We start from the raw sequence: 24,490 nt of genomic DNA on the forward strand, positions 1-24,490 counted from the left end.
ATTTTCAACACTTACAATAATAAATGCATTGATAAAAACACAGTCACAAATCAATATTGCCAATTCTGTATTTTAATCCTATTATAACAGGAATGATGGTACTTACCCCTGAAATAAAGGCCCAGAAATACTCAGAATATAAGGGTCTTAAAAAAACTTTAATATCTTGAGGTTAAAATGTTAGATCCTAAACTATTCTGCTTGAGAAGGTAATGTGCTGTTTGCACCTTACATCATCAAATCCTTTGACACTATATTTAAGAAGAGCTAACTTAGCAGTTATGGTCACAAAAGAGTAAAGTCACAGAATTCTAGAGCTAGATAATAAGAGAAAACTGTAATTTATCTCAAAGTTCTCAGGATGTCAACCAGAGACGCAGAAGGATTCAGGAAACACTGCCTTGGTGTTACTGACCCAGTGACTCCTTAAGACTGAATTTAAAGAATCAAAATATGAGGAAAGAAAGTTGTTCCCTCAGGCTCCAGTGACCTTGAATCCAATGAAATGATTCTGGTTTACTTGTTTACATGCATCTATAACTCCTTCAAGCCTCACTTTAAAATGAGAACTTGAGCCCAGCTGGCGTGGCTCAGTGGTTGAAGCATCGACCTATGAACCAGGAGGTCATGGTTTGCTTCCTGGTCAGGGCACATGCCCAGGTTGGGGGCTTGATCCCCAGGAGGCAGCCAATCAATGATTCTCTCTGATCATTGATGTTTCTATCTTTCTCTCCCTTTCCCTTCCTCTTTGAAATCAATAACAATATGTAAAAAAAATTATATTAAAAGGAGAATTGGACTTTCTCAGGATAAAGCCTGAAAGTCAGACAGGTTGTGAAGAGTCAGGGCATTTACACATCCACTCTACAAGGTAATAAGTAACCAGATCTATCACCTCAAATGCAAAAATGCAAATTTTAGTTGAGCTGGAGAGGGTGGGACTACAGGACTTGCAAGCCATATACACTCCCCCTTCAAAATCAAAGCATCATGCAGAAAACAGCATTCCGACAAAAAGTACAATGATGAGAAAAGAACTCATTAAGAGCTAAAAATAAACTCTAATTCACAATATGCATAAGGATTTAACAAAACAAAAAAAAAAAGGAAAACAAGATGTAAAACTGCATCTGCTAAGTTAACCATGGCCTCATGGAAATCACCAGCCCCCTTCCACAAACTGAAATCTGTAAAGTCTGTGATGACTGAAGAAAGCAAGGCTTTAAATGTTTTCAATGAATATTTCAACAGAAAGAAAACAAAGGGACAGCAATCTTTTTTCTAGGTGCTCTGATCCGCGAACACAACAGGAATATTGGGCTTCTCACCAACCAAATATGCAGGCCCCTGCATTCCCCTAGTTGAACATCTTATTTTATGAACTCAGAATATTTAGTAAGAGGATTTACAATTTATATTAAAGGGGTATTAATCTTAAGGGAAAAGATGCCGTAGAAGTGAAAGCAAGCCCTCCAGTTAGTTTTTATCTAACCAATACCTCATGGCTCAATTTAACAACTTGCTGACCTTCCTGGACAATGAGGGTCCAATGGGGAAGCTGGGCTGAGAGTACCTTCATATTTTAAGTCAAGCTCGTTCATTCTGAATAACATTCGCACACCACCACACAGAGCAATATCTCCACACTCCTGAGCTCTAATTCACAGAGGTTAGTGTAATACCATTAATCATCCCCTGGGCTCCCACATCCTGACTGGTACTTACTTCCTATTCCCACTTTGCAATCGCCCCTAGAAAACCAATTGCATTGGTCTAATCACCTAGAAAGCAAAGGATAGAAAATTAACTTTGCATTCTTCCCACTTTATGAGAAACTGTAAGAATGCTAAGACAACAGATCTATAGAGTGTTCCCCCCAAAAAAGTATACACACACACTGTGAATAATTACAAAGGCTGTGTTTATTAAAACACATTTCATTTTCAAAATTGAGCCATCAGCTATTAAAGCATATATATACATTTTTTGGGACACCCTGTACTTGAAGATTTTATCAAAAATCAGTTCTCCCACGCTGGCCGGGTGGCTCAGATGGTTAGAGCATCATTCCATACACCAAAAAGTTGCATGTTTAATTCCCAGTCAGGGCACATACTTAGGTTGCAGGTTCGAGCCCCTGTCGGCACATGTACAGGAGGCAACCAATCAATGTTTCTCTCTCCCTCTCTCAAATCAATAAGCATATCCTCAGATGAGGAGTGGGGAAAAATATCAGTTTACCCAAGGAAAATAGTCTGCATTGTCACGTAGCTGACTGTTAACTGGTAAGAAGGGAATAGCAGAGAGAGAGTACCACTGTGTGTCAGGCACTTCAGGAAAGAAACTCAAGCTCAGAGTCAAATAACTCATAACAGGCAATGTTACAAGTTAGTAGCTAGACTAGGATTTGAACCCAAGTGTAACATGTTCTTTCTAGGCTAAAACCTCTAAAATTAGTGCAATTTTAGGCCACCTCCCTAGCAGGAGAGAAGGTAGCAGGTGTTTTGTTTCAATGTTAATCCTGAGAACTTGATTCCAAGCTAAGCAAGTAATAATATAGGAGCTTGGAAAATCCTATTACCACTGCATTCAGGTCCATTGCACATGGGAAGATGTAAAAGAATGCTTATAAACAGTTTAAAAATTAAACACTGCCATCATGCATTTTTTTTTCCTTGAAGGAGGCAAACAGAGTGAGAATTTTTGTTCTAATTTCGAACAATGTAGAGTGATCACCCTCCATTAGCTAACGATGACGTTGATGGGAGAGATTACTGAATAGTTAGAACACAAAAAGGTAGTTTTCACTGAGGATCTGTATAGGCACCGAAACTTGGAAGAGCTACCAATACGGCTTTACAGCTGAGCTGAGAGCTCCTCAAAAAATATCTGATGACAGATACCATTACCAATAGAAGAGACATCCAATGGTGTCAAAATACTGACAATCTAAAACTTTAAGAAGCTAAACCAAAAACATGCTAAATGAGCCACCACAAAGGCCTGACAAATCAAATGACACAACTTAAATGCCCCCCAAAAAATTCTTTTAAGTTGACCTTTCTAGCTGGAACGGCACACTTTCCACTGCTCTCAAAATTCAGTAGCAGCAGTGTACTCCACTGAAAGGCAATTAACTTAGAACATGTGCAAAAGAAATGGCGAATTCTGATAGTATTTTGTTCAGGAAATATTTAAGGGGAAATGTTCCAATAGGTGCAAAATAGAAATGCTTTGCTCTAGTCATAATTTAGAAAGTTACAAAACTAAGGCTGGTGTGCTCAGGTAGTGTAATAAGTAGATAAGGGAGTAATAGAAAATAAAAATCATCCAAAGAAAAGCAGGTTTAATTGGGGAGATGGGGGGGGCGGGCGCCAGGAGAGGCAAGCAGGGTGGATTAAGTCAGTTTCATACTTGAGGAGAAACAGGATTTCAACATTCTACAGATTACAAAAGGAAGAAGAAATCCTCTACCAGAATTTAGTTGCTCTTCATCTTCTCCCATTAATTCACGATCTTTTTCTCATCCACATTTTTCCACCTTTACCAAGATAGTCAATAACTAATAAACTGAATATGGTTTCTATATAGTGCCAGCAATCTCCCAATACAAAGGTAAACAAGAACTAGAAAAAATAGTGTGGAAGGTCTGGAATAGCAAATAGCACACAAGCAGTCCTACCTTGCTAAATTTTAAGGGGGAAATCTTTACAGAAGAACTTCAGCTGTATTTTATTTTCTATGGATTATACATTACCAACGTTTGCGTTTCATGTCAAACTAATAAAGAAAGTCAGGGGCGCTCAACAGTTGTTCCTAGTCAACTGGCAGGACAGGTACCAGTCATTCTAAAAACCCTAGTGACAGGGCCAAGAATGCACAGAATCCAAACTCTTAAACCTCATTCACACCCAATAGGCTCAACCTCTTCTTTCCCAGCAAATATTCTTAAAAAGCTGTTGGCATATGGGTAACTAGTTCTTGGGAGTTGTGATCCTTATTTCACTTCCTTCTGGTAGAATAAAATTTAAAGTCACACAGATATCAACATCAAGAAACCAGAGAAACAAAAAAATCCAAATGATTTACAAATTAACCAGGAATGGTTGTTTCAAGCATTTCTACATCCTCACAAATAGATGTTTTTTCTTCCCAGCAAGTAGCCATTTAAGGTTTCATTACCACAGAATATGCAAAGAAGAAAGTTTTCTGTGTAGTTTTGCTTACTGAGAGACAATTTATTTCATGGTGAAGGGCTCCAGAATGTACCACCCCAAATAGGCCAGGCTGGCATAAGGATTATTTTGAGCTGAAGTCAATTAAGAAGCAACAGACACAGGAAGGGTGATCTGCCCTCTCCCTTTCCACCTAAAAGCAGGTCATAAATTTCCAGTGAATGAAGGAATCCCCTTTCCTCTACCAGGAAGAGAGAGCAACTCTCACCACCAAAGGTGGAGAGCCAACACCAAGACCCATACACAATCCTTGCTAAAATAGCCTGCTATCCTCCCTTACTTTCCACCATATATGTATGTCCTGGTCACTTCCCCACAATTTACTGAGCTTTGGAGCCCAGACCCTCTCTCCTTCATAAAAATGGAATATAAGCCCCATTCCTTGAGTTTGAATTATTTCCTGTGAACTCCAGTACACTTAAAATATTAATGAAAATATGTGCCTCTTCTCCTTTTAAACTATTCCCCTTAGTTTTACTCAGATAAAACTGACATATAACATTGTATTATCTGTCTTGTTAGGTTCAGTGACTGGGAGCCTGTGAACCAAGAGGGTAGAAAAAACGTTTTTCAGCCTTAACAATGGTAAAAAACTGTATTTGCTTTCTTAAATTTTATAAATTTCAAATTTCATTGTCCTGAAATTTTTTTGTCTAAGTTAATCAACACTGACACTGAAAATTGTTCTCTGAAACACCCCAGTTCAAGGTTTGAGTAGGAATAATGAACCTAGAAGAAACAATTTTTAAAGTTTATGAAATGTTTCTATAGTGATAACATCAAACTTTTTAAACCGACTAATTAGTAATTACCTTTGAAAAAGACAAAGGTACAATGTAAAAATAATTAGGTTTTAAAAAATACAAATTTCATTACTTACAAATGTAGCCACTAAATTCTAAAGACAGCCATACTCAAATGTACTCATCCCACAGTTAACACACCAGGGCCCTCGAAGCATTTATCCATGGAGCCAAGTTATCTTATTTCCTGAAGACCTGGCCACACACCACCCTTTCTGGCAAATTTATAACTAAATAGCGCCCCAAGTCTGCAAAGTGAGATGTGTATTAGGCCACCAACCCCCCCACCCACTCACCCTACTTTTTTCGACTACTGTTCTTCAGGAATCAAGATTCTTGATCTCTTGATACCACCTACGGATGTCTAACAGTTGACGTTAAAACTGTAACTGACACACACAACCACCTTTACAAATTGATGTTCATCAAAACAGCCTCATGCTCAGTATGATTGACTGACTGCATCACAGCAAATAACTGCTATTGACTTTGAAGTTACGTATTAGACTGATAAAATACCACTTATCTGTTTCAATCCCAAGGAGCTATGACTGTGTGTTAAAAAGAGAAAGGGAGGACACCATGCCACTAAAATGAAGTTTAAAATCACATTATTCTGATAAAATAAACCAGGATCAAAAGTAACTTTAAGGTTGTCAAGAAGCAATACAGACATAACTTCACCCTAGCTGAGAACCTTCATATATTAAAAAAAAAAAAAAAAAAAAAAAAAAAGGTTTTCTAAGGGGAAAAAAAGGGAGGCCAGTGTTACCATCCATGGTACTGCCAGTTCAGAAATAATCCACCTTGGCAAGGTGCCTCCTCAGGCCTCTTGTACTTTGTAGTTGGTTGGTTGATTTGGTCTCTGTTTTTTCCTTTGGTGTGAACACTTCTAGTTGGCAGCTGATGGGTCAGCATAGGACCCACCTCAAGCAATTCCTAGAGTAAGAGTAAAGCCATCACACCGAGATTGAAAAGATAGAACACTCATTCCCTGAGGTCTTCACCGGACCATATTCTCTACCTCTTTAGAAGAAAGGAAAGGTAACAACAGAATAAGCTATCCTGGAGTTTTTTTGTTTGTTTTTTGTTTTTTTAAATATATTTTATTGATTTTTTTTACAGAGAGGAAGGGAGAGAGATAGGGTTAGAAACATCGATGAGAGAGAAACATCCATCAGCTGCCTCCCGCACACTCCCCGCAACCCAGGTACATGCCCTTGACCGGAATTGAACCTGGGACCCCTCAGTCCGCAGGCCAATGCTCTATCCACTGAGCCAAACTGGTTAGGGCTATCCTGGAGTTTTCAAAACTAATTACACACACACACACACACACACACACACACACACACACACAAACACTTTCAGGGACAGGTAAGAGGTTCAATAAAGACACAGCCTCATGACTTTTAAACTCAGATCTCTAGGCCTGAACCCCAGGAATTAACTCATCGGTGACCACTGCTGCGGAGGAGCAGCACCTGGAACTTAGTTTGCCATAGAATGAGGCCCTGCAGTTATAACACCTCTCTCCCACCGCCAGGCAGAATTCAGGTAAATCCAGAAGTCAGTCTATGGTTGTATCTCTCCGCAAAATGGTTAGGGAAAAAAGTGGGTAACTCCCAGGTAACTGGAACATTCTACACTCTACCTACAGAGATTCTGATGCAGTAGGTTGGGGCAGGGCCCAGGTACATGAATTTCTGGCAGCCATCCCACCGATTCTAATACAGGTATAACCCACAGACCATTCGTCAAAAGACTGAGTCCCCAAAGGGCTTGCTTGCCCATCATAATAACTTGGGGAGTTTTCTGACAAGATTCCCAAAGCCTCTAGAACAGCCGTGGGCAAACTACAGCCCGCGGGCCGGATCCCGCCCATTTGAAATGAACTAAAAAAAAAAAAAAAAAAAAAAAAGACCGTACCTTTTATGTAATGATGTTTACTTTGAATTTATATTAGTTCACACAAACACTCCATCCATGCTTTTGTTCCGGCCCGCCGGTTCAGTTTAAGAACCCATTGTGGCCCTCAAGTCAAAAAGTTTACCCACCGCTGCTCTAGAATCTTTATTTTTAAAGATCAGAATGCAGCCAGATTTGGAACAACTGGACTAAATTATCCAAATTTACAACCATCCTATATAATAAAAGCCTAATATGCAAACTGTCCCCTCGGGAGTTTGACTGGGAGTTCGACCTCTCGCTATGATGTGAGCTGACCACCAGGGGGTGGGCGTCAGTGACACAACCTGGCAGTGGGGCAGCAGTTGAAGTGCTGCTAGCCCTGCTGGGCCCTGAGGAGAACAGGACCATGGTGGGACAGTGAGCAGGCGGCACCAGGCCAAAGCAGACAGTGACCAGCAGCAGCAACAGGGGTGGGAGGGACTGTCTGGCTCCCAGGTGCTAAGGGAGCCAGATAGGGGACCCGGCCCCAGTCGATCACCCCACAGGTGGGATGGTAGAACAGGTGAGGGGGCAGCGCCAGGCCAAGGCGGGGTGCCAGGCGGGGTGGTGGGGCTGCAGGGCTGTGAGGCTGGGAGCATGAGCTGGGCTGCGAGCCTGGGGGCGCAAGCTGGGGCCCAATCCCCGCAGGCCACCCCAAGGAACCCCACCCATGCACAAATCCATACACTGGGCCTCTAGTAGATTATAAAGTTTCTAGAGAGGCAAGAGTGATATTCATTTTATGGATCCCTCAGTCCTCGACTCTCAAAAATCTCCCATAGGCCTTCCAAAGGAGGCACACTCCCCACAAGGTGTTCCCCTCGTGTACAAGTTCTGTGTCTCACTATACATGCATCAGTTGCTCCTGCACTTCATTATTCAATGGAGCTCTGGCCTCCAAAGAGGCAAGGAGGAAACATTCCAGGAAAAAAACAAGAAAACCAGAATTCTGGTTCCTGCTCTACCACTTCATTGCCAGGTGGCCTTGGACTAGTCATTTCAACAAGCCCAGGCCTTTTATCACCTGTCAAGTGAGAGAGTTGGCTGCAGTCACCTCAAGGGCTTCTCTGACTCTAAGGCTCTATTATTCATTCCTTGCATCATGAAATCCATTTCACTCCTCTAGAATGCAGCATCAGCAGGTGTCAAGGACTCTGAAGTGCATTTAACAACTCAAAGGGATGAACCCACATCAGCTAAGCTGTGCAAGCGGCAGCAGCTTCTCGTGATGAATGCCTATAGATGGGAAACAGAGGGAACATTAGGCTGGGACGAGCCCAACGAGAGGGCCTGGGGAACAGCATAATGAATAGAATGTAGGCTACAGAGAAGACTGTTGTATTTGCTACTGAAGACGTGTCTTAATGTATTTCCCTAATCCTCGTTCTATCAAAATAGTGACATTAATTTGCTAACACCAACACAATTTGAAAATTACATACTTTCTTTTAGGACTCAGGAAAGAGGCCTACACTTTCCTAAGTAGTTATTTTTACATCTGAGGTTGTTTCCTAATTCAGCATTCTTTAAGGGAAGATTTAAGAAAAGTGAAAAGGAGGGATTTGAATTTTCTTTCCAAAGAGTTATCCCAAAGTTTCCTGAAAATAAAGACAATTAATGCTCACCCCCTACAAAATCAGAATACCAAGAGCTGGCCCAACAGCTCCCCAGGGAGAAGGGTAAATTGGATAGAGAGGGACCAAGGCACTCTGACCTGACCCTAACATGTGAACTGAGAGACTGCACCAACTGGCTAATGCCAAACACCACAGGGCAGGGTCCAAATCCCCACAAATTCATTCAAACACTTCTAGAGGAATGGTAATAATAGCTTCTCAGGAAGATATGCCCGCTTTGCAAAGTGCAACCATTAAAACCCGGTTTTAGAAATCTATCGTTTAGTAGACTATTTTGTTCAATACAAATAATTTACAGAAAATCAAAATTAAAAAAAAAAAACCTAAGGTAATTTATGCTCAAAACTAAGGAAGTCAGACCATTCTGAACACGATTTTAACCCATCCGAAGGATGTCAATGGGCCAAATCAAAACAGGATTCCTAGAAGAAGAGGTCCTTTGTATGTAGATTTGCTACCCAACTTTTTTAACTTACAGTTCATTTTCATCTTATGAAACATGCTCATATTTTATTGATGTGAAAAGTTCACGGAAGAATTGTCTGGTGACCAGTTAACAAATGACTTTGAAAGCTTTTATAGCAACATATCCAATGGAAATATAGTGTGTGTGTGTGGGGGGGGGGGGGTCCACAGAATGAGTTCTGTGGTCAAAAAAGGCTGGGGAACAGTAAGTCACACCAGTTTCTCTTTACAGCAGGGTTTTAACAGTTTTAATGTGTTAATGATCTGCAGTGTGGATCTTCAATAGGAAACTGTGGGAGAGCAGAATTTCTCAATTTCAGTGAAAAGACAAGAGCAGTGGTGGGAGTAAGGGCGGGGGGTGAAAGAAATGGACAAGTATTAATGTAGTTTGCCAGTATTCATTCAAGCATCAAGTTTTTTAAATGGTAGAGATAGTTACTAAGCTGTCAAACCAGAAAACATATTTATTAACACAGCTTTCATACCATTTACCACACAGCCATTTATGTCAAAGAGGTTGCAAAATTCATATATAAAGGCTATTGTTTTGCTAAAAATAATAAAATAATAGTTATCATAACAGACACATTTATAATAATAAAAGCGAAATATGCAAATGGACTGAACAACCGAACAGCAGAACGACCAACCGTCCAAATAACCTTCTGGATGACCACGCTATGACACACACTGGCACCAGGCCAGTGAAGGCGGGTGCGATGCCATTGGTCGAGGGGGGGGGGGAGAGGGGGCCTCCGCCATCGCCCCATGATTGCCCCGCAGAGGCACGTGTGCAGGGGCCGGCCAGTGATCACACCCCACGCCTGTTGCCTGCAGAGGGAGGTAACAGGTGGAGGGTGGGGGGTGGAGGGGGAACAGCGCTGCACAGATGGCAAGCAGTGGCAGGGGCAGGGCCAGCTACCGGCAGCCAGGGGAAGGAAAGCCTGATAGGTCCTGATCGCCGGCCAGGCCTAGGGACCCTACCCGAGGGGTCCCGGATTAAGAGAGGGCACAGGCCGGGCTTGAGGGATACCCCCCACCCCAGGTGATAGCTCTAAGAACTCACTTATCTTAGAGAGAATAAGCCCTATCTTTTTTTTAAATATATTTTTATTGATTTCAGAGAGGAAGGGAGAGGGGGAGAGAGAGATAGAAACATCAGTGATGAGAGAGAATCATCGATCGGCTGCCTCCTGCACACTCCCCCACTGGGGATCGAGCCCGTAACCTGGGCATGTACCCCGACTGGGAATCGAAGGGTGACCTCCTGATTCATTCATTCAACCACCCACACCAACTGGGCAAGCCATGCTATCTTGATAGAAGAACAGTTAAAGCCATTTCAGACAAGTCACAACTGCCCTCAGAAATTACCTAGTGTGGCTTGTCCTCTGCCCTCTACCTCATTTTACCAGGGGAAACCTGAAGCCAAGCGTTGACATGGCCAAGGTAACTGACTAACGTTCAGGCTCCAGGTCTGACGTGTCACGCTGTCTTTAAGTATCTTTTACTCACTTGGAATATTTAGTTTTATTTTTGTTATAAGCCAGGTAAACCAATTTGACACACATCATTACGCACATTTACCAACACCGTGAAAAAGCTACAGAGTCTGTCTACACTAACTTCATACAGCCTCAGTCTTTGAAGAGAACTCCTGTAGGAAGCACTAGCCCTTCTATCCAAGAGCATGCTCTGAATTGGATTCTGGCTTATTCTAAAAACTTAGTCAAATCTTACAAAAGACCAAGGAGATACCTAATATTCAAAATACCTAATATTCAAAATGTAGCATCCACCATTAAAGGCCAAATTACCCATCCTTTCATTCTTATCTTTAGAAGAGGAGCAATCCTTTCCTTGTCAAGGAACAAAACGTAAGATCTTGCAACGCTCAAATGGTATCGGTGCAAATATTTATACACTGACAATGTGAATATTACCACTTACTCTGTTCATATATGTTATACGCAGAAGAACTATACCGACTTAAGGGAAAGGACATTTAGAGAGGGTTTTTTCCCCTCTCCCAACACACTAGTTTCCTTATTATCTCACTGCTGAAATGCTAAGTCATGTAAGCTCAGGAAACTAAAAACCAAAGGTTAACATGATATTTGCTGTCCCAGACACATGCACGTTTAAAACATTTTTCAAAGATGTTATTATACAGTTCAGAGTATATAAAAGTCTAGTTATAATATAGACTGCCCATAAAACAATGTTACGCTTTAAAAAAGGGAAATAAAATTCTTAAAAGTTTCACACAGGAAATAACTAGATGTGTAAAATGCAGGACAAGTAGTAAACTTATTTTCTCACACCTTGGAACGCGGTCCTTCCTTTAACGATGAGTAAATATATAAAACTGCATACCTGTTATTTTGTCTCTTACAAGCTTACAAGACTCTATCTCTCCGATGCTTCCAAAAAGACTCTTGAGCTCCTCCTGTGTCATGTTCTGAGGAAGGTAGTTGACTATTAGGTTGGTCTTGCTGTCCTCCGTGTTCCCAGAGTCCACTGGTGAGGAACAGTTGTTGTTTATGGTGGTTGGACCATTGGCTGTGTTATTGCAAGTTGGCCCATTAGACAGTTGTGTTTCCATGGCAGCAATTACCTGCTAAACACAGAGACAATAAGAAATGTCAGAATTCATATTTCACAAACTATTAAAGATTCCACCCAAAAATTTAAACACAGTCGTTCCGCTGAAATAACAATAAAGCTTCAACCAAAAGTGCAACACCTATGCTGATTTTTACTTCATATTAAGCTATTAAGATCACAGTGATACTTACACATACATATTCCATACATGCACATATGCACAACTTAAATCTTAAACATTCTCTAGAACCACCTGAGTCTACTCACATACCCTTACTCACCTGCAGTGTCCAGACTTCAGAAAATTTAGCACCAAAAGGCACAGAATTGAACCCTGACTAAAAAAAAAAAAAAAACTAGAAAATAAAAGGCTTAACATGCTACCAAAAACAAACCAAAAAAAATGTGCTACCTAACTTTGAAGAGGTTTTCAGTTAACCTAGGAATTTCAATATTCTAAAAACTGACAGACATCCATTAACTTAAAATGAAGAAGCAAAAGTACTTTAAAAATATAAATTTGTCAACATGTACTGTTTTGGTTACATATTGAAAATGGTTTTGATTGACAATATCTTATACCCCTTCTGTTGGTAAGAAATAAGAAAATATCAGATGTTATATGCTAGGGTGTGAAAAGAATTTGTAGGCTATCTTGGGAAAGAAGTATGAGTACTTATAGTGTATCTTGTAGAATCTAGCCATTTTTGTCAACCTTGGCAGCTAAAGATCACCAACAAGGCAACTGATCTGAAGCATCAAAATGAAATCCCCAAACAATTCAACATGGATATTGTGCCGTAAGTCTGACATTGAAAAAAAATAAATAAAACTATCCAGTCCACTAAAACAGCAGTGTAAATACATCAGCTTTTGCAAACAGACCAGCCCAAGGAATTTTCAATTGAGCACATAGCCTGTTGAAAATGCATCTATAAACTCCAAATGCAGCATCAACAGCAGAGTTGGGGAACTAGCCTCAAATTTTTCAGGCTACTCTAAAAAAATTTGGATCTAATTCCCTAAAAATCAATCCTCTGCTCTTTAAGCAACAGAGTCCTTCATAACCACAGCCCCAAATTTCCTAAAACCATCTTTCAACAGCTTTCTCCCCTGGATAGCCAAGATTGTGGGGGAATCCAAAAACCAAAGCATCGCTGAAAAGATCACCATTCCTCTCGTTCATCCAATACACCGCTCATCTTACCAAAAAAAAAAAAAAAAAAAAAAAAAAAAAATCTCAAAAGTGACAACTCTGAATGGGTTGGATACTAGTTTTTGGGAAGTTTTAACATATAAAAAAGCAAAGAATCTGAGATAAAATTTAAAAAGCCAAGTAGAGGAAAAGGGTGTTACAGGAAAAGAGGGAAAAAAAGTATTAAAAAAAAACCAAAAACATATTGCCTGGGAAAAACAAAGGACACAAAGGTGCATAAGCAAATAGGAAGAAATCTCTGTTGCAAGAGATGTTTACAAAAGAAGGCAGCAGAGAACAGATTGAGACTGGCCAGACTGAGGCTGGCCACACGGGACAAGAATCAGTGCTATCATGATAAAAAAAATAGGAGACAAAGCCAGAAGACCTAGGAAACATCAAACAGCCCATAGCCCCTCCACGACCTCTTTCCCTTTTCTTTTCAAAGAAATGGGTCTTTATTCTACAAGCTGCAAGCTACATCCGAGGAAAAGTATTCTCAGGGAGTTGCTTAAAGGAATAAAGAAACCTGAATGGGAAAAAATAAATCTGACACAATTCAAGATGTGCATTTTATTATAATTAACAAATTTACGTGAAATTGAGAAAGGAGGTTTCAGGTTTCCTAATAAAGCATAACTGTTCCAATTTGTAGAACACTAGCTGCGGGTCACTTCCCACAGCATAATTTTTGTGGGATTAACCTTTGCCCAGCAGTTACGAAAACAATGAGCTGCAGGATGAGAGAGGCCAATTAAAACAACTCGCTATTCAAAAGTTAGGGTTATGCATGTGGAGAAACTAGATGAGCCCCAACTATGAGATTTGGACTGAAGCTCACTGGGATGGCATTTGAAACATAAAGTGTTCACTGACTGAAATTAGCAGGATTTAGCAAGGACAACAAACACTCCTCACTTAATTGCACATTTATTTCCATGTTCAGGTGGCAAGAATGAGCTCCTAAGCCAACATTCAAGTGAACAGCTGCAGTAGGCTGTGTGCACTGAAAATTACAGCATCTCTCAGCTATAGGACCATCTGCTCGGAATAAAATGATACTAATGTGCTATATTTTACAAATAATGCATATTTCATTGATAGGCTCAACACAACTGTTCACAGAAGGCAAACTCTTTCAACAGTTACTGGGCAAATAATTTCCAGCCAGATTTACCATTTCAACAACTTTTGGGGGAGCGTCAGGAATTGTGAATGACTTCAAAAATTTAGTAACCAAAAAAATACATAGTAAACAGAATGTAAAGAATTACGGTAACTTAGTATTCAGACCATACCAAAACTTTTTTGTATTTTTTTTTTTTTAAAGAAAGCTTGTCACTCTTTTTCTTTGAGTCTGCGCTAAATCCTAATTTAGAATAGAAAAAGTCAGAGACAAAAGCATGGTTGTGATGCTGCATATACCACTGTGGTTAAAATTGCCATGGGCTTTAAGTCCTAATGATGGCCATACCGTCATCGGCGGAATGTAAGAGTAATTCGTATGCCAAATGAAAAGTTCAAGTGTTTGGTATGGCCTCAGCACTCCTGCAACATGCTTGAAAAAAGCAGCCTACAGAATTTAAGAAAAATCCCACAGACCCCAGTCCAAGGCTCTGCTGCCCACGAACCACTTCTAAGCAGAGAAGCCACATCACACAGTCTGACTGCCATGTTAGTTTGGAGTTGCCGTCTGCAATATGGACACAAAAAGTACCGTATGTTAGATGAGCAAGATAATGCAACAGATCAGTGTGTACAAAATTTACAGTGATTGCATTAATATTCCCAGCACGTCCATGCAGTGTGGCATAATTGAATTTGAGGCAATTCCAATCTAATCTTTCCAAATTCATTTTAACATGTCGCTTTCTTGCACAAATTAAGCATTTTAAATTAAGAGCCTGATTTCAAAACAGTATTAACTAGTTACCTTGGCATCTATCCTAAAGAACTACCTTAAAAATGTATTTTAAGTCGTAAAATGAAGAAAAGCACTGCATGCTGTCCTAACTTTTATGGATGTGGGAGAAGGGAGGAAATGTGAATGAAATTTTATAGTGAGAAAGGCAGTCATGCAATTCATAAGTGAACGCTTTGCATAAAAGCACTCTTTCCCCAAAATATCAGAAGGGCATTAAGAGAAGCTATATTTGCCCACAATGTTACATTATACTTCAAATGATCCTTAATCCTGGGACTGAAAATTAAAAGTGAATCGGAACCCTGTGAGGTTATTCTGCCACAGTTTCTCTGAGAATTGTTCACATATACTAAGAGGCAGTAAACCAGCATCCTTCAATTGAAATAATTGGACCAATAAATAGGATTGTTTGGAGTAATGCTTATATAGGATGTCAGCTTTGTCCCTGAACGAAATCAAGTGAACATTTTTTAATATGTAAATTGTAAACCCAGCACGATTTGAAATTAGTGCTGCTATGAGGCCTCCAATATAGTTAATGGGCCATTCACGACTTATTACAACTTGCCCGAATACTAACAAAGCCACCGGTATTGGCAAGAAAGCCAAAGTTTACATTTAACCATATATGCAGGTGATTTAAATGGTCAATGTAATATTTAAAAAAAAAAAAAAACTCAGTCTCTGAAATAAACAATGAGCAACAAAGGAGGGCCAAAAAAAGCTTTCACTTGCATATTTATGATGATAAAAACTTTATCCTCAGAGTTAAATCTGGCTGCGATTTACTCTTCATGCAAGTGATGACATTAATAACATGTAAGCATGGATTCCATGTTCTGGCATCTATCATCTTTACAGGATGCCATGAAATGTTTCATTTTCTTCCCTTCTCCCACTGTTACCAGAGAATTCAGGCTGATTTCTATGTTATTTAAAAAAAAAAAAAACTTATAGTTGAACTGAACCTGTGAAAAAATAAAGTGCTTTTAAACCCATGCAGTATTTTGACAAGAACCTATTTGTGGTTAGCCTACATAGGTAAAACAGGTGAAGGACCTCACCCAGCAGGTCAAACCAAGCTTGTTCTATCCTGAGTATCCTTGGGAGTTCCTATCTAAACATTTTCACTACATAAAACCATAGATTCCAACGGAATGGCCTCAGTCCCTTCTATTCCATAGGAGGGGACACTAATGAACTAATCTATTGACACCCCCCCCCCTTTCTGAAAGCCCTAGGGGGATGCCAACCATCACTTTACTGCACCAACTAGCTAGGGCAGCGGTTCTCAACCTGTGGGTCGCGACCCCTTTGGCGGTCGAACGACCCTTTCACAGGGGTCGCCTAAGACCATCCTGCAGATCAGATATTTACATTGCGATTCATAACAGCAGCAACATGACAGTTATGAAGTAGCAACAAAAATAATTTTATGGTTGGGTCACAACATGAGGAACTGTATTTAAAGGGCCAGAAGGTTGAGAACCACTGAGCTAGGGGAAGCTGGGTATGGAAAATGATTCTGCTGCACTTTCACATTGCAAGCACCCCAGACAGTTTCTCTGCTTGAGGCAGACACCTACCTTTATGGGAAGTTATAAATAAGTTGCTCACATGGCCCTTACCTTTATGCTGGCCAACAATTCAGTTACTAAAAATGTAAAGCTACTTCCCCTTCACTTAAGGACAGGCGAGTCTGCTCTACTCAATCTACCACAGACAACCAGGCTGGGCACTATTTATAGATTCCACTGGCTCTGAAACTCTTCGGAAAGAGGAAAAAAGGCCGTATTTTAATGACACCAAACCATTAATTTTAAGGCCAAAAAAAATGTTTCAATGTATGTTCATGTCTCAATTTTGACATCAATTGTGCCAACTGAGACTGCTTTTCCTCCTGTTGTTCGTCGCCAAGCAGTAATTTATGAAAAGGCACTTTCGCATAGATCAGTCTAGAATATTCTAAAGGTTCCCTGGATTCCAAGAGAAAATGATGAGATGGTGTTAGTTTTGGTGTGGCATGATGTTACTGGAGGGGGGAGTGACCTCTATGTTATCCCACTCACACAGTTTACTTCCCATATATCTATACATACGTTTAAAATTGAATTGTTTTCCCTTTTACTTCAACGGCCCTCTGTGTACTTTAATTTCAAAAGTTAATCACAATAGTACATTTTAGGAAACCAATGCTACTGCCTGATTTCTCATATCTGGGACCAACAGTTTTCTGGTCACATGAGAGAAAAGGAAAAGTCCCTATTTTCCAATCTTCCCAATAAAAAAATCTGAAAACCTCTTTGCTATTTCAAACCTCTGGAAGACAGCCACCAAACAAAATAGGGTGCTAATCAAAAACATCCTAAATATATCCTGAGAATTCTCTTTGAGGTCCTTGATCTGCAGTGGAGGTTTCTAAGACCTAGAACCCACAGGACTTGGGGACCAGACGTCTGCAGGTGAATGTCATCGCAGGACTGCTGCAAGGGACACTGCACACCCCCTGGGAAGGCCTGTCTGTTTGCACCGGTCTCTGCAATGTCATGGCTACCATTCTGATCTGGGCCCTCACATCTCATCTGGACCACTGAATTCCAGCCTCCCCAAAGGTCTCCTCTTCATTCTGATCCACACTGACACTGTTCCCAGACGGACTTTCCTAAACCCTCAATAGCCACCCCCCACTCCTGCCTATCAAATGAAGTACAAATACTCAGTACAAACATTATCAATATCAGAGATCCTCTACACGCCCACTTATTCAAGTAACGAAAAATCTGGAACACTTGGTGTGGCTTGAACAGTTGCGGTACATTCAAAGACATACGTTCTCTGGCTTTGCTCATGAGGTTCCATCTCTGTGGAAGGCCTCAGCCAAACCCACCCTACGTCCATGTCAGGGGCTGTAGAGACTAAGCATTCAAAAACATAAGTAAAGACGAGAACAGTTCCTGTAAAAAAAAAAAAAACTGGAGCAGGAATGGGCAATCACCTCCCTAAATGCATGCAAACCTGGTAGCTTGTTTTCCTCTCCCATCTCAAGCATTTCAAACCAGAGAGAGATTTATGAAAACCTGTTTTCAATTTCTGGCACACTCCATCAATCATCCTTACTAACTAAAATCCAAATTCTTGTTAAATGGCATAACAAAGGAAATTACTTGGACCGCTTGTGTACTTTTAAAAAAAAAAAAATCTTTGCTGATTTTAGAGAAAAGGAGGGAGTGAGTAAAGGGGGAGAGAGAGATACCTATGTGAGAGAGAGACATTGATCGGTTGTCTCCCGCACATGCCATGACTGGGGATCAAACCCAAAATCTAGGTATAAGCCCTGACCAGGAACTGAACCCAAGACCTCCCGGTTTTCAGGACTACAACCAACTGAGCCATACCAGCCAGGAGCCACCTGAGTACTTTTTTATTTCAAGAGCTCAACATGCCAACTACAAAAAAGCCAGAAGCCAAGACAAACCCAAAAACATGACACAAATGTGCTCCAAGCCTCTGGCCAGCAGGGTGTGGAGCAGTGGCATCTGGAATCGGCATCTAACTTGAGAAAAATGACAGAAGCAAAGGTATGTGTGAAAAAAATGAACACATTTTAACACAAAGGTGTTTAAAAACGCATCATAATTAAGTTATGAATTTCAAACAGGTTTAATTCAACACAAACTGGAAAGTTTAAGCAAACATAAAAGACTAGAGGCCCGGTGCACAAAATTCATGCGTGGGTAGGGTCCCTAGGCCTGGCCAGTGATCAGGGCCAATCGATCAGGGCCAATCAAGGCCTTCCTTCCAGCTGCGGGCCAGGGCCTTCCTTTGTTCCTCGCCACCCCCTGGTGGTCAGCACACATTATAGCAAGCGATCAAACTCCCAGTCTCTGGATCAAACTACCAAGGGGACACTTTGCATATTAGCCTTTTATATATATAGAACACAGCTCTAAAAAGAATCAGGAGTAAGGTCAAGGGCAAACGTCTCTCTCACACTAGAAAGCTCCAGCTTGGGTAAAGTGACCTCGGTCTGGACACTTATTTGCAGCAAGAAGGTTCTTTGAGGAGCAAGATACCAGGGCAGAATCAGTACCAAGGCATAACGTTCCTCTGACCACAGAGAAGTCATTTGTCTCTCAAGTTTAAGAGCAGAACCTACCTAAAGACGGCAACGTTGGCCAAAACACATCTAAGCACTTGAAATAATCAGTGAAGGGATGCACACTTACAGGTGACAGCTGGATAAGCAGCAAATGGGGTCATCTATCTAGCAGACACCATTCCTACAGAACAATGTTTTACCTTTCCCACCAAAATGGCATTTCGGGGACACATTTCAGCTTCACAGAATTAAGCAATGGAAGAGTCCACCAAGCCCCGAATTCATGGGCGGATGTGTCAGCTACAGGAATGAGCCATTCGTTTTGTTTTCTTTAAAGCCCTTCACTTTGTGGTTCCTAAAATTATAAAGGTTTGTGGCTTGACACTTCACAGGATTTCCTCAATCCCAGAATCCCTGTCAAGTCCCCGCCCCATCCCCACACCATTTTAGCTGCTTGCCTGCTCAGCCCTGTCAAACTAGCTTTGGGGCCTTGGGGCTAACAAGGGCAAGGCTGCATGAGACAGAGGGGAATGTTCTTCGGCTGTGAATGCCGGCATTTCTCTGTCTCTTGGTCCACTGTGGTTCCTCCAGACAAAATACAGTCTTTCCAAGGCCAGTCCTTCGGAGGCCGGACCACACGCGGTCTCGGAGGCATAGCGGGGAGGAACACGTTTTCTTCAAAAATCCTAAAGTCCCTGGCTGGGTCTGAAAACTAAACTGACAAAGACAGACTAACAAGAGAAGAGCACACAATCTTTATTGAATTTTTACATCTATACGGGAATTCTCTCACAAGAAAATGAAGACCCAAAGACATGACCAGAGTAGGAAGCTGTTTGCTTGCTTAGCCAGGGGTGGGCAAACTTTTTGACTTGAGGGCCACAATGGGTTCTTAAACTGGACCGGAGGGCCGGAACAAAAGCATGGATGGAGTGTTTGTGTGAACTAATATAAATTCAAAGTAAACATCATTACATAAAAGGGTACGGTCTTTTTTTTTTTTTTTAGTTTTATTCATCCCAAGCCCGCGGGCCATAGTTTGCCCACGGCTGGCTTAGCCAGTGGTCAGCAAACTCATTAGTCAACAGAGCCAAATATCAACAGTACAATGATTGAAATTTCTTTTGAGAGCCAAATTTTTTAAACTTAAACTATATAGGTAGGTACATTGTTATTAACTTAATTAGGGTACTCCTAAGGCTTAGGAAGAGCCACACTCAAGGGGCCAAAAAGCCGCCTGTGGCTCTCAAGCCGCAGTTTGCCGACCACGGGCTTAGACAAACACTAAATTTCTGAAGAACTGACAGATTAAAGGGGTCTGGGTTAGGGACAGTAAGTGATGAAGAACTAGCAAGATAAGTTTAATGATGTTTACTGGTACAGAATTCTCGGCCCTAAATCCCATTCTCTGGTGATAAGTGTCTTCCTTCCTCCTGGTACAAGGAGGGACCTTTCACCTGGGAGGTTTAGGACCTGTTTCAGGGAGGAAGAGGGAGGTCAAAGTGGACCATCTGCTCCTGCTGCTTTCTCAATCTCCTTCAGCTCAAGACAGTCAATGTGCCAAGGTGCCATATTTTGTGTGTCCAAAACCCCTTCAGAGGCCACTGTCAGAAAGGAAATCACAGGGAGATTTTAAGTGAAAGAGTTGCTATTGTGAAAGGAAATCATTGTGTGATTGTGTGGGAAGACTCGCTACTTTGGAAGCAGGAAGACCAGTGAAAAACAACTGCGTAATCAAGGTGCCGGATGAGGGTGACTCCAATCAGAGGGGAGAGAAGAGGGTATACCCAGAAGGAAACCTGTCACTAACGTGCTACTTTAATTACCTCAGTGAGCTGTTTAAATCCATTATCAAGATATCAGTTTAGATTTCAATTGCTCACCTTCAAACAAACCGCCAATGCATTTATTAATTTCCAGGCACTAAGAATACAAGGTAAGTAAGCAAAGAAATAGCTTGTCATGTCAAAGAAAAGAAAAAAAAGATCTTTTGAAAGAAACCCCAATGAAAACCTGAATTTATAGTAAACCAAGAAATCAGCAAGTGATTGATTTAATAGCAAATGTAAATTTCTTGAAAACCCGGTATAACTTAAAAGATGCAACTACTAAATAGAGTACTATTCAGAAACCGATTGGTAACTTAGGAAGCACCATTAAAACTGTCAAAAATGCAAAATAAGAAAACATCTCCCAGTTTCCCCCAAACGTTTGAAACAAATCAGATGAAAATAAGTTACATTTTGTGAAATGGAAGTACACTTTAAAATCTATATTCTTCAACTGGGCTATTTATACACTTCCACAGTAGTGATGGTTAAGCCAGGAGTTAACTCAATCTTGTTTACAGGCCGGCATACACTCGCCACCTTCTAGTGATGAATCATTCCAACCTCATTCTTTCATTCCAACCTCAGTGGGCCTAATTAATGTCCATGTCGTTATTTGGCTACGGAACCTAAAGAGGGAGATGAGTAGAACATGAGAATGTGAAGACATTCTTCTACAAAAGTCACAGCTAAAGGGAGCCCCCTCAGGGGAGTACGACTTTGTGAAAGACAGATTGTAAATCCTCTAATCCCCTGAGTTGGGCATTTTCATTCGGTAGGTGAAAAACATAGCTCCTAAGTACTGTCATACTCAAGTTCTAAAACAGAAAGTGTGCCCATTCTTTTAATTTTTTTAAAAAAATATATTTGTATTCATTTCAGAGAGAGGAAGGGAGAGGGAGAGAGACTGAAACATCTATGATGAGAGAGAATCATTGACTGGCTGCCTCCTGCGCGCCCCCTACTGGGGATTAAGCCCTCAACCCAGGCACATGCCCTTGACCAGAATCGAACCCGGGACCCTTCAGTCCACAGGCGGACCCTCCATCCATTGAGCCAAACCGGCTACGGCAATATGCCCAGTCTTGCCGGGAATAGAAAACACAAGGAAGTTTTATGGTCACCGGGATCATTTTTAACTCACCAGTGTAATAAAGGACCACAATGCTCCATGTGGCCCTGAAGAGTTATTTCACTTGTCCCTGTCATTTAGCAGGACTTACAGACAGAAAACCAAAGAGCATAGTTAACTTTAATTAGCTTACACCAAAATAACGTCAATAAAGTAAAATACCAGCAAAACAAGGTCTATTTCCTTAATAATGTTGGGAGGCTACAAATATTTCTGCTGAACTTCAGAGAAACTGAAAATGATGAGAGGCAGCCCTGGGACATATAAAATCCTGTAATTAATTGATATACGGGGGAGAGTGGAAAAAGCCTCCCCACCCCCCCACCCCCGCCACCTAAACCTGATCAACACAGGGGCCAGCCCCTTCCTCTCTGCAATGTCTTCATCTCCAATAGATACTTCACCTATACTTCCACCAGGAAATATGTATTTTTCTTTTCAGTTGATACTTAAAAGTCCTGCGATTCCCCAAGAGATACATCCTTTTGATTTAGAAACATGACTAGGAATTATTTAGAATAGAAAGCTGGAACATCTTAAAAAACAAGGTTCACACAAAGAAAGAGACTATTTCCTTTGGTCTAGCTCTTTTCCTTCTTCCTCCAAAGACAACTTTCTTTCAACTTCATCCTGGCTAGGAAAAAACACCTCTAAGTACCACTGTGTCTTCCTATGGTAATTAAGCTCCTGGTTATTTACTACACTTCAAGAGGGAAGAGGGCAGGGAGAACTGGAATTCAATTAAAGCGTTATTTTTAGTCCTGGTGATTCCAACTAGGGGAGGGGGATGAGGGAGAGGAAATTTCTGGGTACCCTGCAGCCTGAGAATGTGTTGAAGAGTTAAAGCTGGAAAGGAGGCAGGGAGTTCATTCTTTACACTACAGATCAGGAAAAGTCTTTGCCAGCCTCCGACCTTTGCTTGTATTATCCATAGCAGGCACATACACACCCCTGGTGTCAGATCTTGGCTACCTCTCTACTAGGGAAAGGAGTCAAAACATTTAGGTTCCCCGTCAAGGACTGTCGAAGACTTCAACTTCTGTCCAACTTCTCTCTTCGAAAATTATCTTAATATCACTAAGGTACAGCACATTTTAACTGAAATGCTTAAGAAATCTCCAAGTATATTGGGGCAAGGCCTACTCTGCATAAATGAACAATAAGGCAAGGGTTTGAGCCAATGAATATATATACGTTTATATATATTCATCTTATTTATGTATGTGCACACATATTTCTAAGAGTTGATAAGAAGCAATATCCATTTCCCGTAGGTTGAGGTTAGGAAAAGGGGCACATGTTAATAACAGGATGCATCTTAACACGGGGAAAATTTTCTTAAGACTCAAACCACAGAAGCATCTAGGTTTTCAAATATTTCCACGATGGTAAGAGGGAGAAGGGATAAAAGGGTCTGTGTTCTTTAAAAAGCTTTAATTAGATAAGTCTAATTTGGTCAAATAATATGTGAAAACACTTTAGACTCCGGGAAGCGCCAAGTGAGTATTAGAGGCTATTATCATTATTGCTGACAAAGGAAGATGCCTCTTTTAGAATGTTACCATAGAAAATCTGCCTCTCTGGCTTTGCGGTCATGGATTAGCCCTTTTTTTTTTTTCCTTCCATGTCTAAATGGACAACAAGCTTGCAGAGCTGTGTTGGGAGCTTCCTGACAAGAAGAACAACACTGGACGGAAGAGCAGTAGGCAGGCTTCTCCATCATGACTGCCAGCTCCTGTGTTGGGCTCTGAAGCAGATGCTATGCTAACCTACATTTAGCGCAGTCACAAACAGTGACTAAGGAGGGTAAGAATTTTTACTTAAAGTGCTGCAATTTTTAATCCCAGACCTCCAAGGACTATTGAAATATATAGGATACCAATAGCCTAAGTGTTTCACATCAGAATTTCAGCTTTGTCTATTTTAGTACACCTTACTTTAAAAAAGACACCGCTGCCGCCCCCCACCCGCCCCCTGCACACACACACAAGTGCACATGTGTTCCATCCTCTCCAACTCAGTCTGCTCATGCTCAGCTGCTCAGCCACTTGGGATTTTAATATTTAAGATTAGAAGCTGCTACCTCTCTGTTCCCTTTGCTAAGAACACCAAGGATGATGCAAGCATCTTCTACTTATAATTCGATTTATTATTTACAACATAGGGAGAGAGTGTAGAAGTCCCATCCATGATTGCACTCTAAAATCTAGGTTGATAACGTGCAGAGTGAGTCGTATCATGTGGTGTCACCACTTCTATGATTCACACATGAGGGAAATGACCCCACACGCACACAACTGAACCAGCTCCTCCCATTTTTCTCCTACTGCCGTTTTCAAAATGATCTGAATTTAAGCATTTTTTCTAAGCATGCAGTTCAGTTTTAAGATCATGTTTAATTAAAAATAAATAAATAAATAAGGCATCTTCCTGAATTCTCTGAACCAAATCATAGGATTTGGATCTCTTTTGCTGCAGAAAAGAGATTCAGATTATTTGACTGCCTCTTATAGAATTTAATGAATCCTAACTACTGAAAGAGGGTAGGGAACAGCCTTTATTGATTCCTCATTTCAGACAAGTCCTCAAGTTAGATATTTTACAAACAAAATCC

The 24,490-nt window shown here is 40.9% G+C and overlaps 1 protein-coding gene across 2 annotated transcripts in view; it reads right to left on the bottom strand.

The window, feature by feature from the left end:
* The window catches only part of ELAVL2 (ELAV like RNA binding protein 2), a 78,438-nt gene extending 63,855 nt beyond the window's left edge, over window positions 1-14,583 (bottom strand). For both annotated transcript variants that reach the window (XM_036331284.1, XM_036331283.1), the window contains exons 1-2: window positions 14,495-14,583; window positions 11,467-11,710 (exon numbers count right to left, since the gene is read on the bottom strand). In XM_036331284.1, coding sequence (XP_036187177.1) covers window positions 11,467-11,710; window positions 14,495-14,566 — 316 coding nt within the window. In that variant the 5' untranslated portion in view covers window positions 14,567-14,583. The remainder of the gene's footprint in view (window positions 1-11,466; window positions 11,711-14,494) is intronic.
* Window positions 14,584-24,490: the final 9,907 nt, after the last annotated feature.

This window comes from Myotis myotis, unplaced genomic scaffold (assembly GCF_014108235.1).
Source record: "Myotis myotis isolate mMyoMyo1 unplaced genomic scaffold, mMyoMyo1.p scaffold_m19_p_12, whole genome shotgun sequence".
In the NCBI taxonomy this organism is placed as follows: Eukaryota; Metazoa; Chordata; class Mammalia; order Chiroptera; family Vespertilionidae; genus Myotis; species Myotis myotis.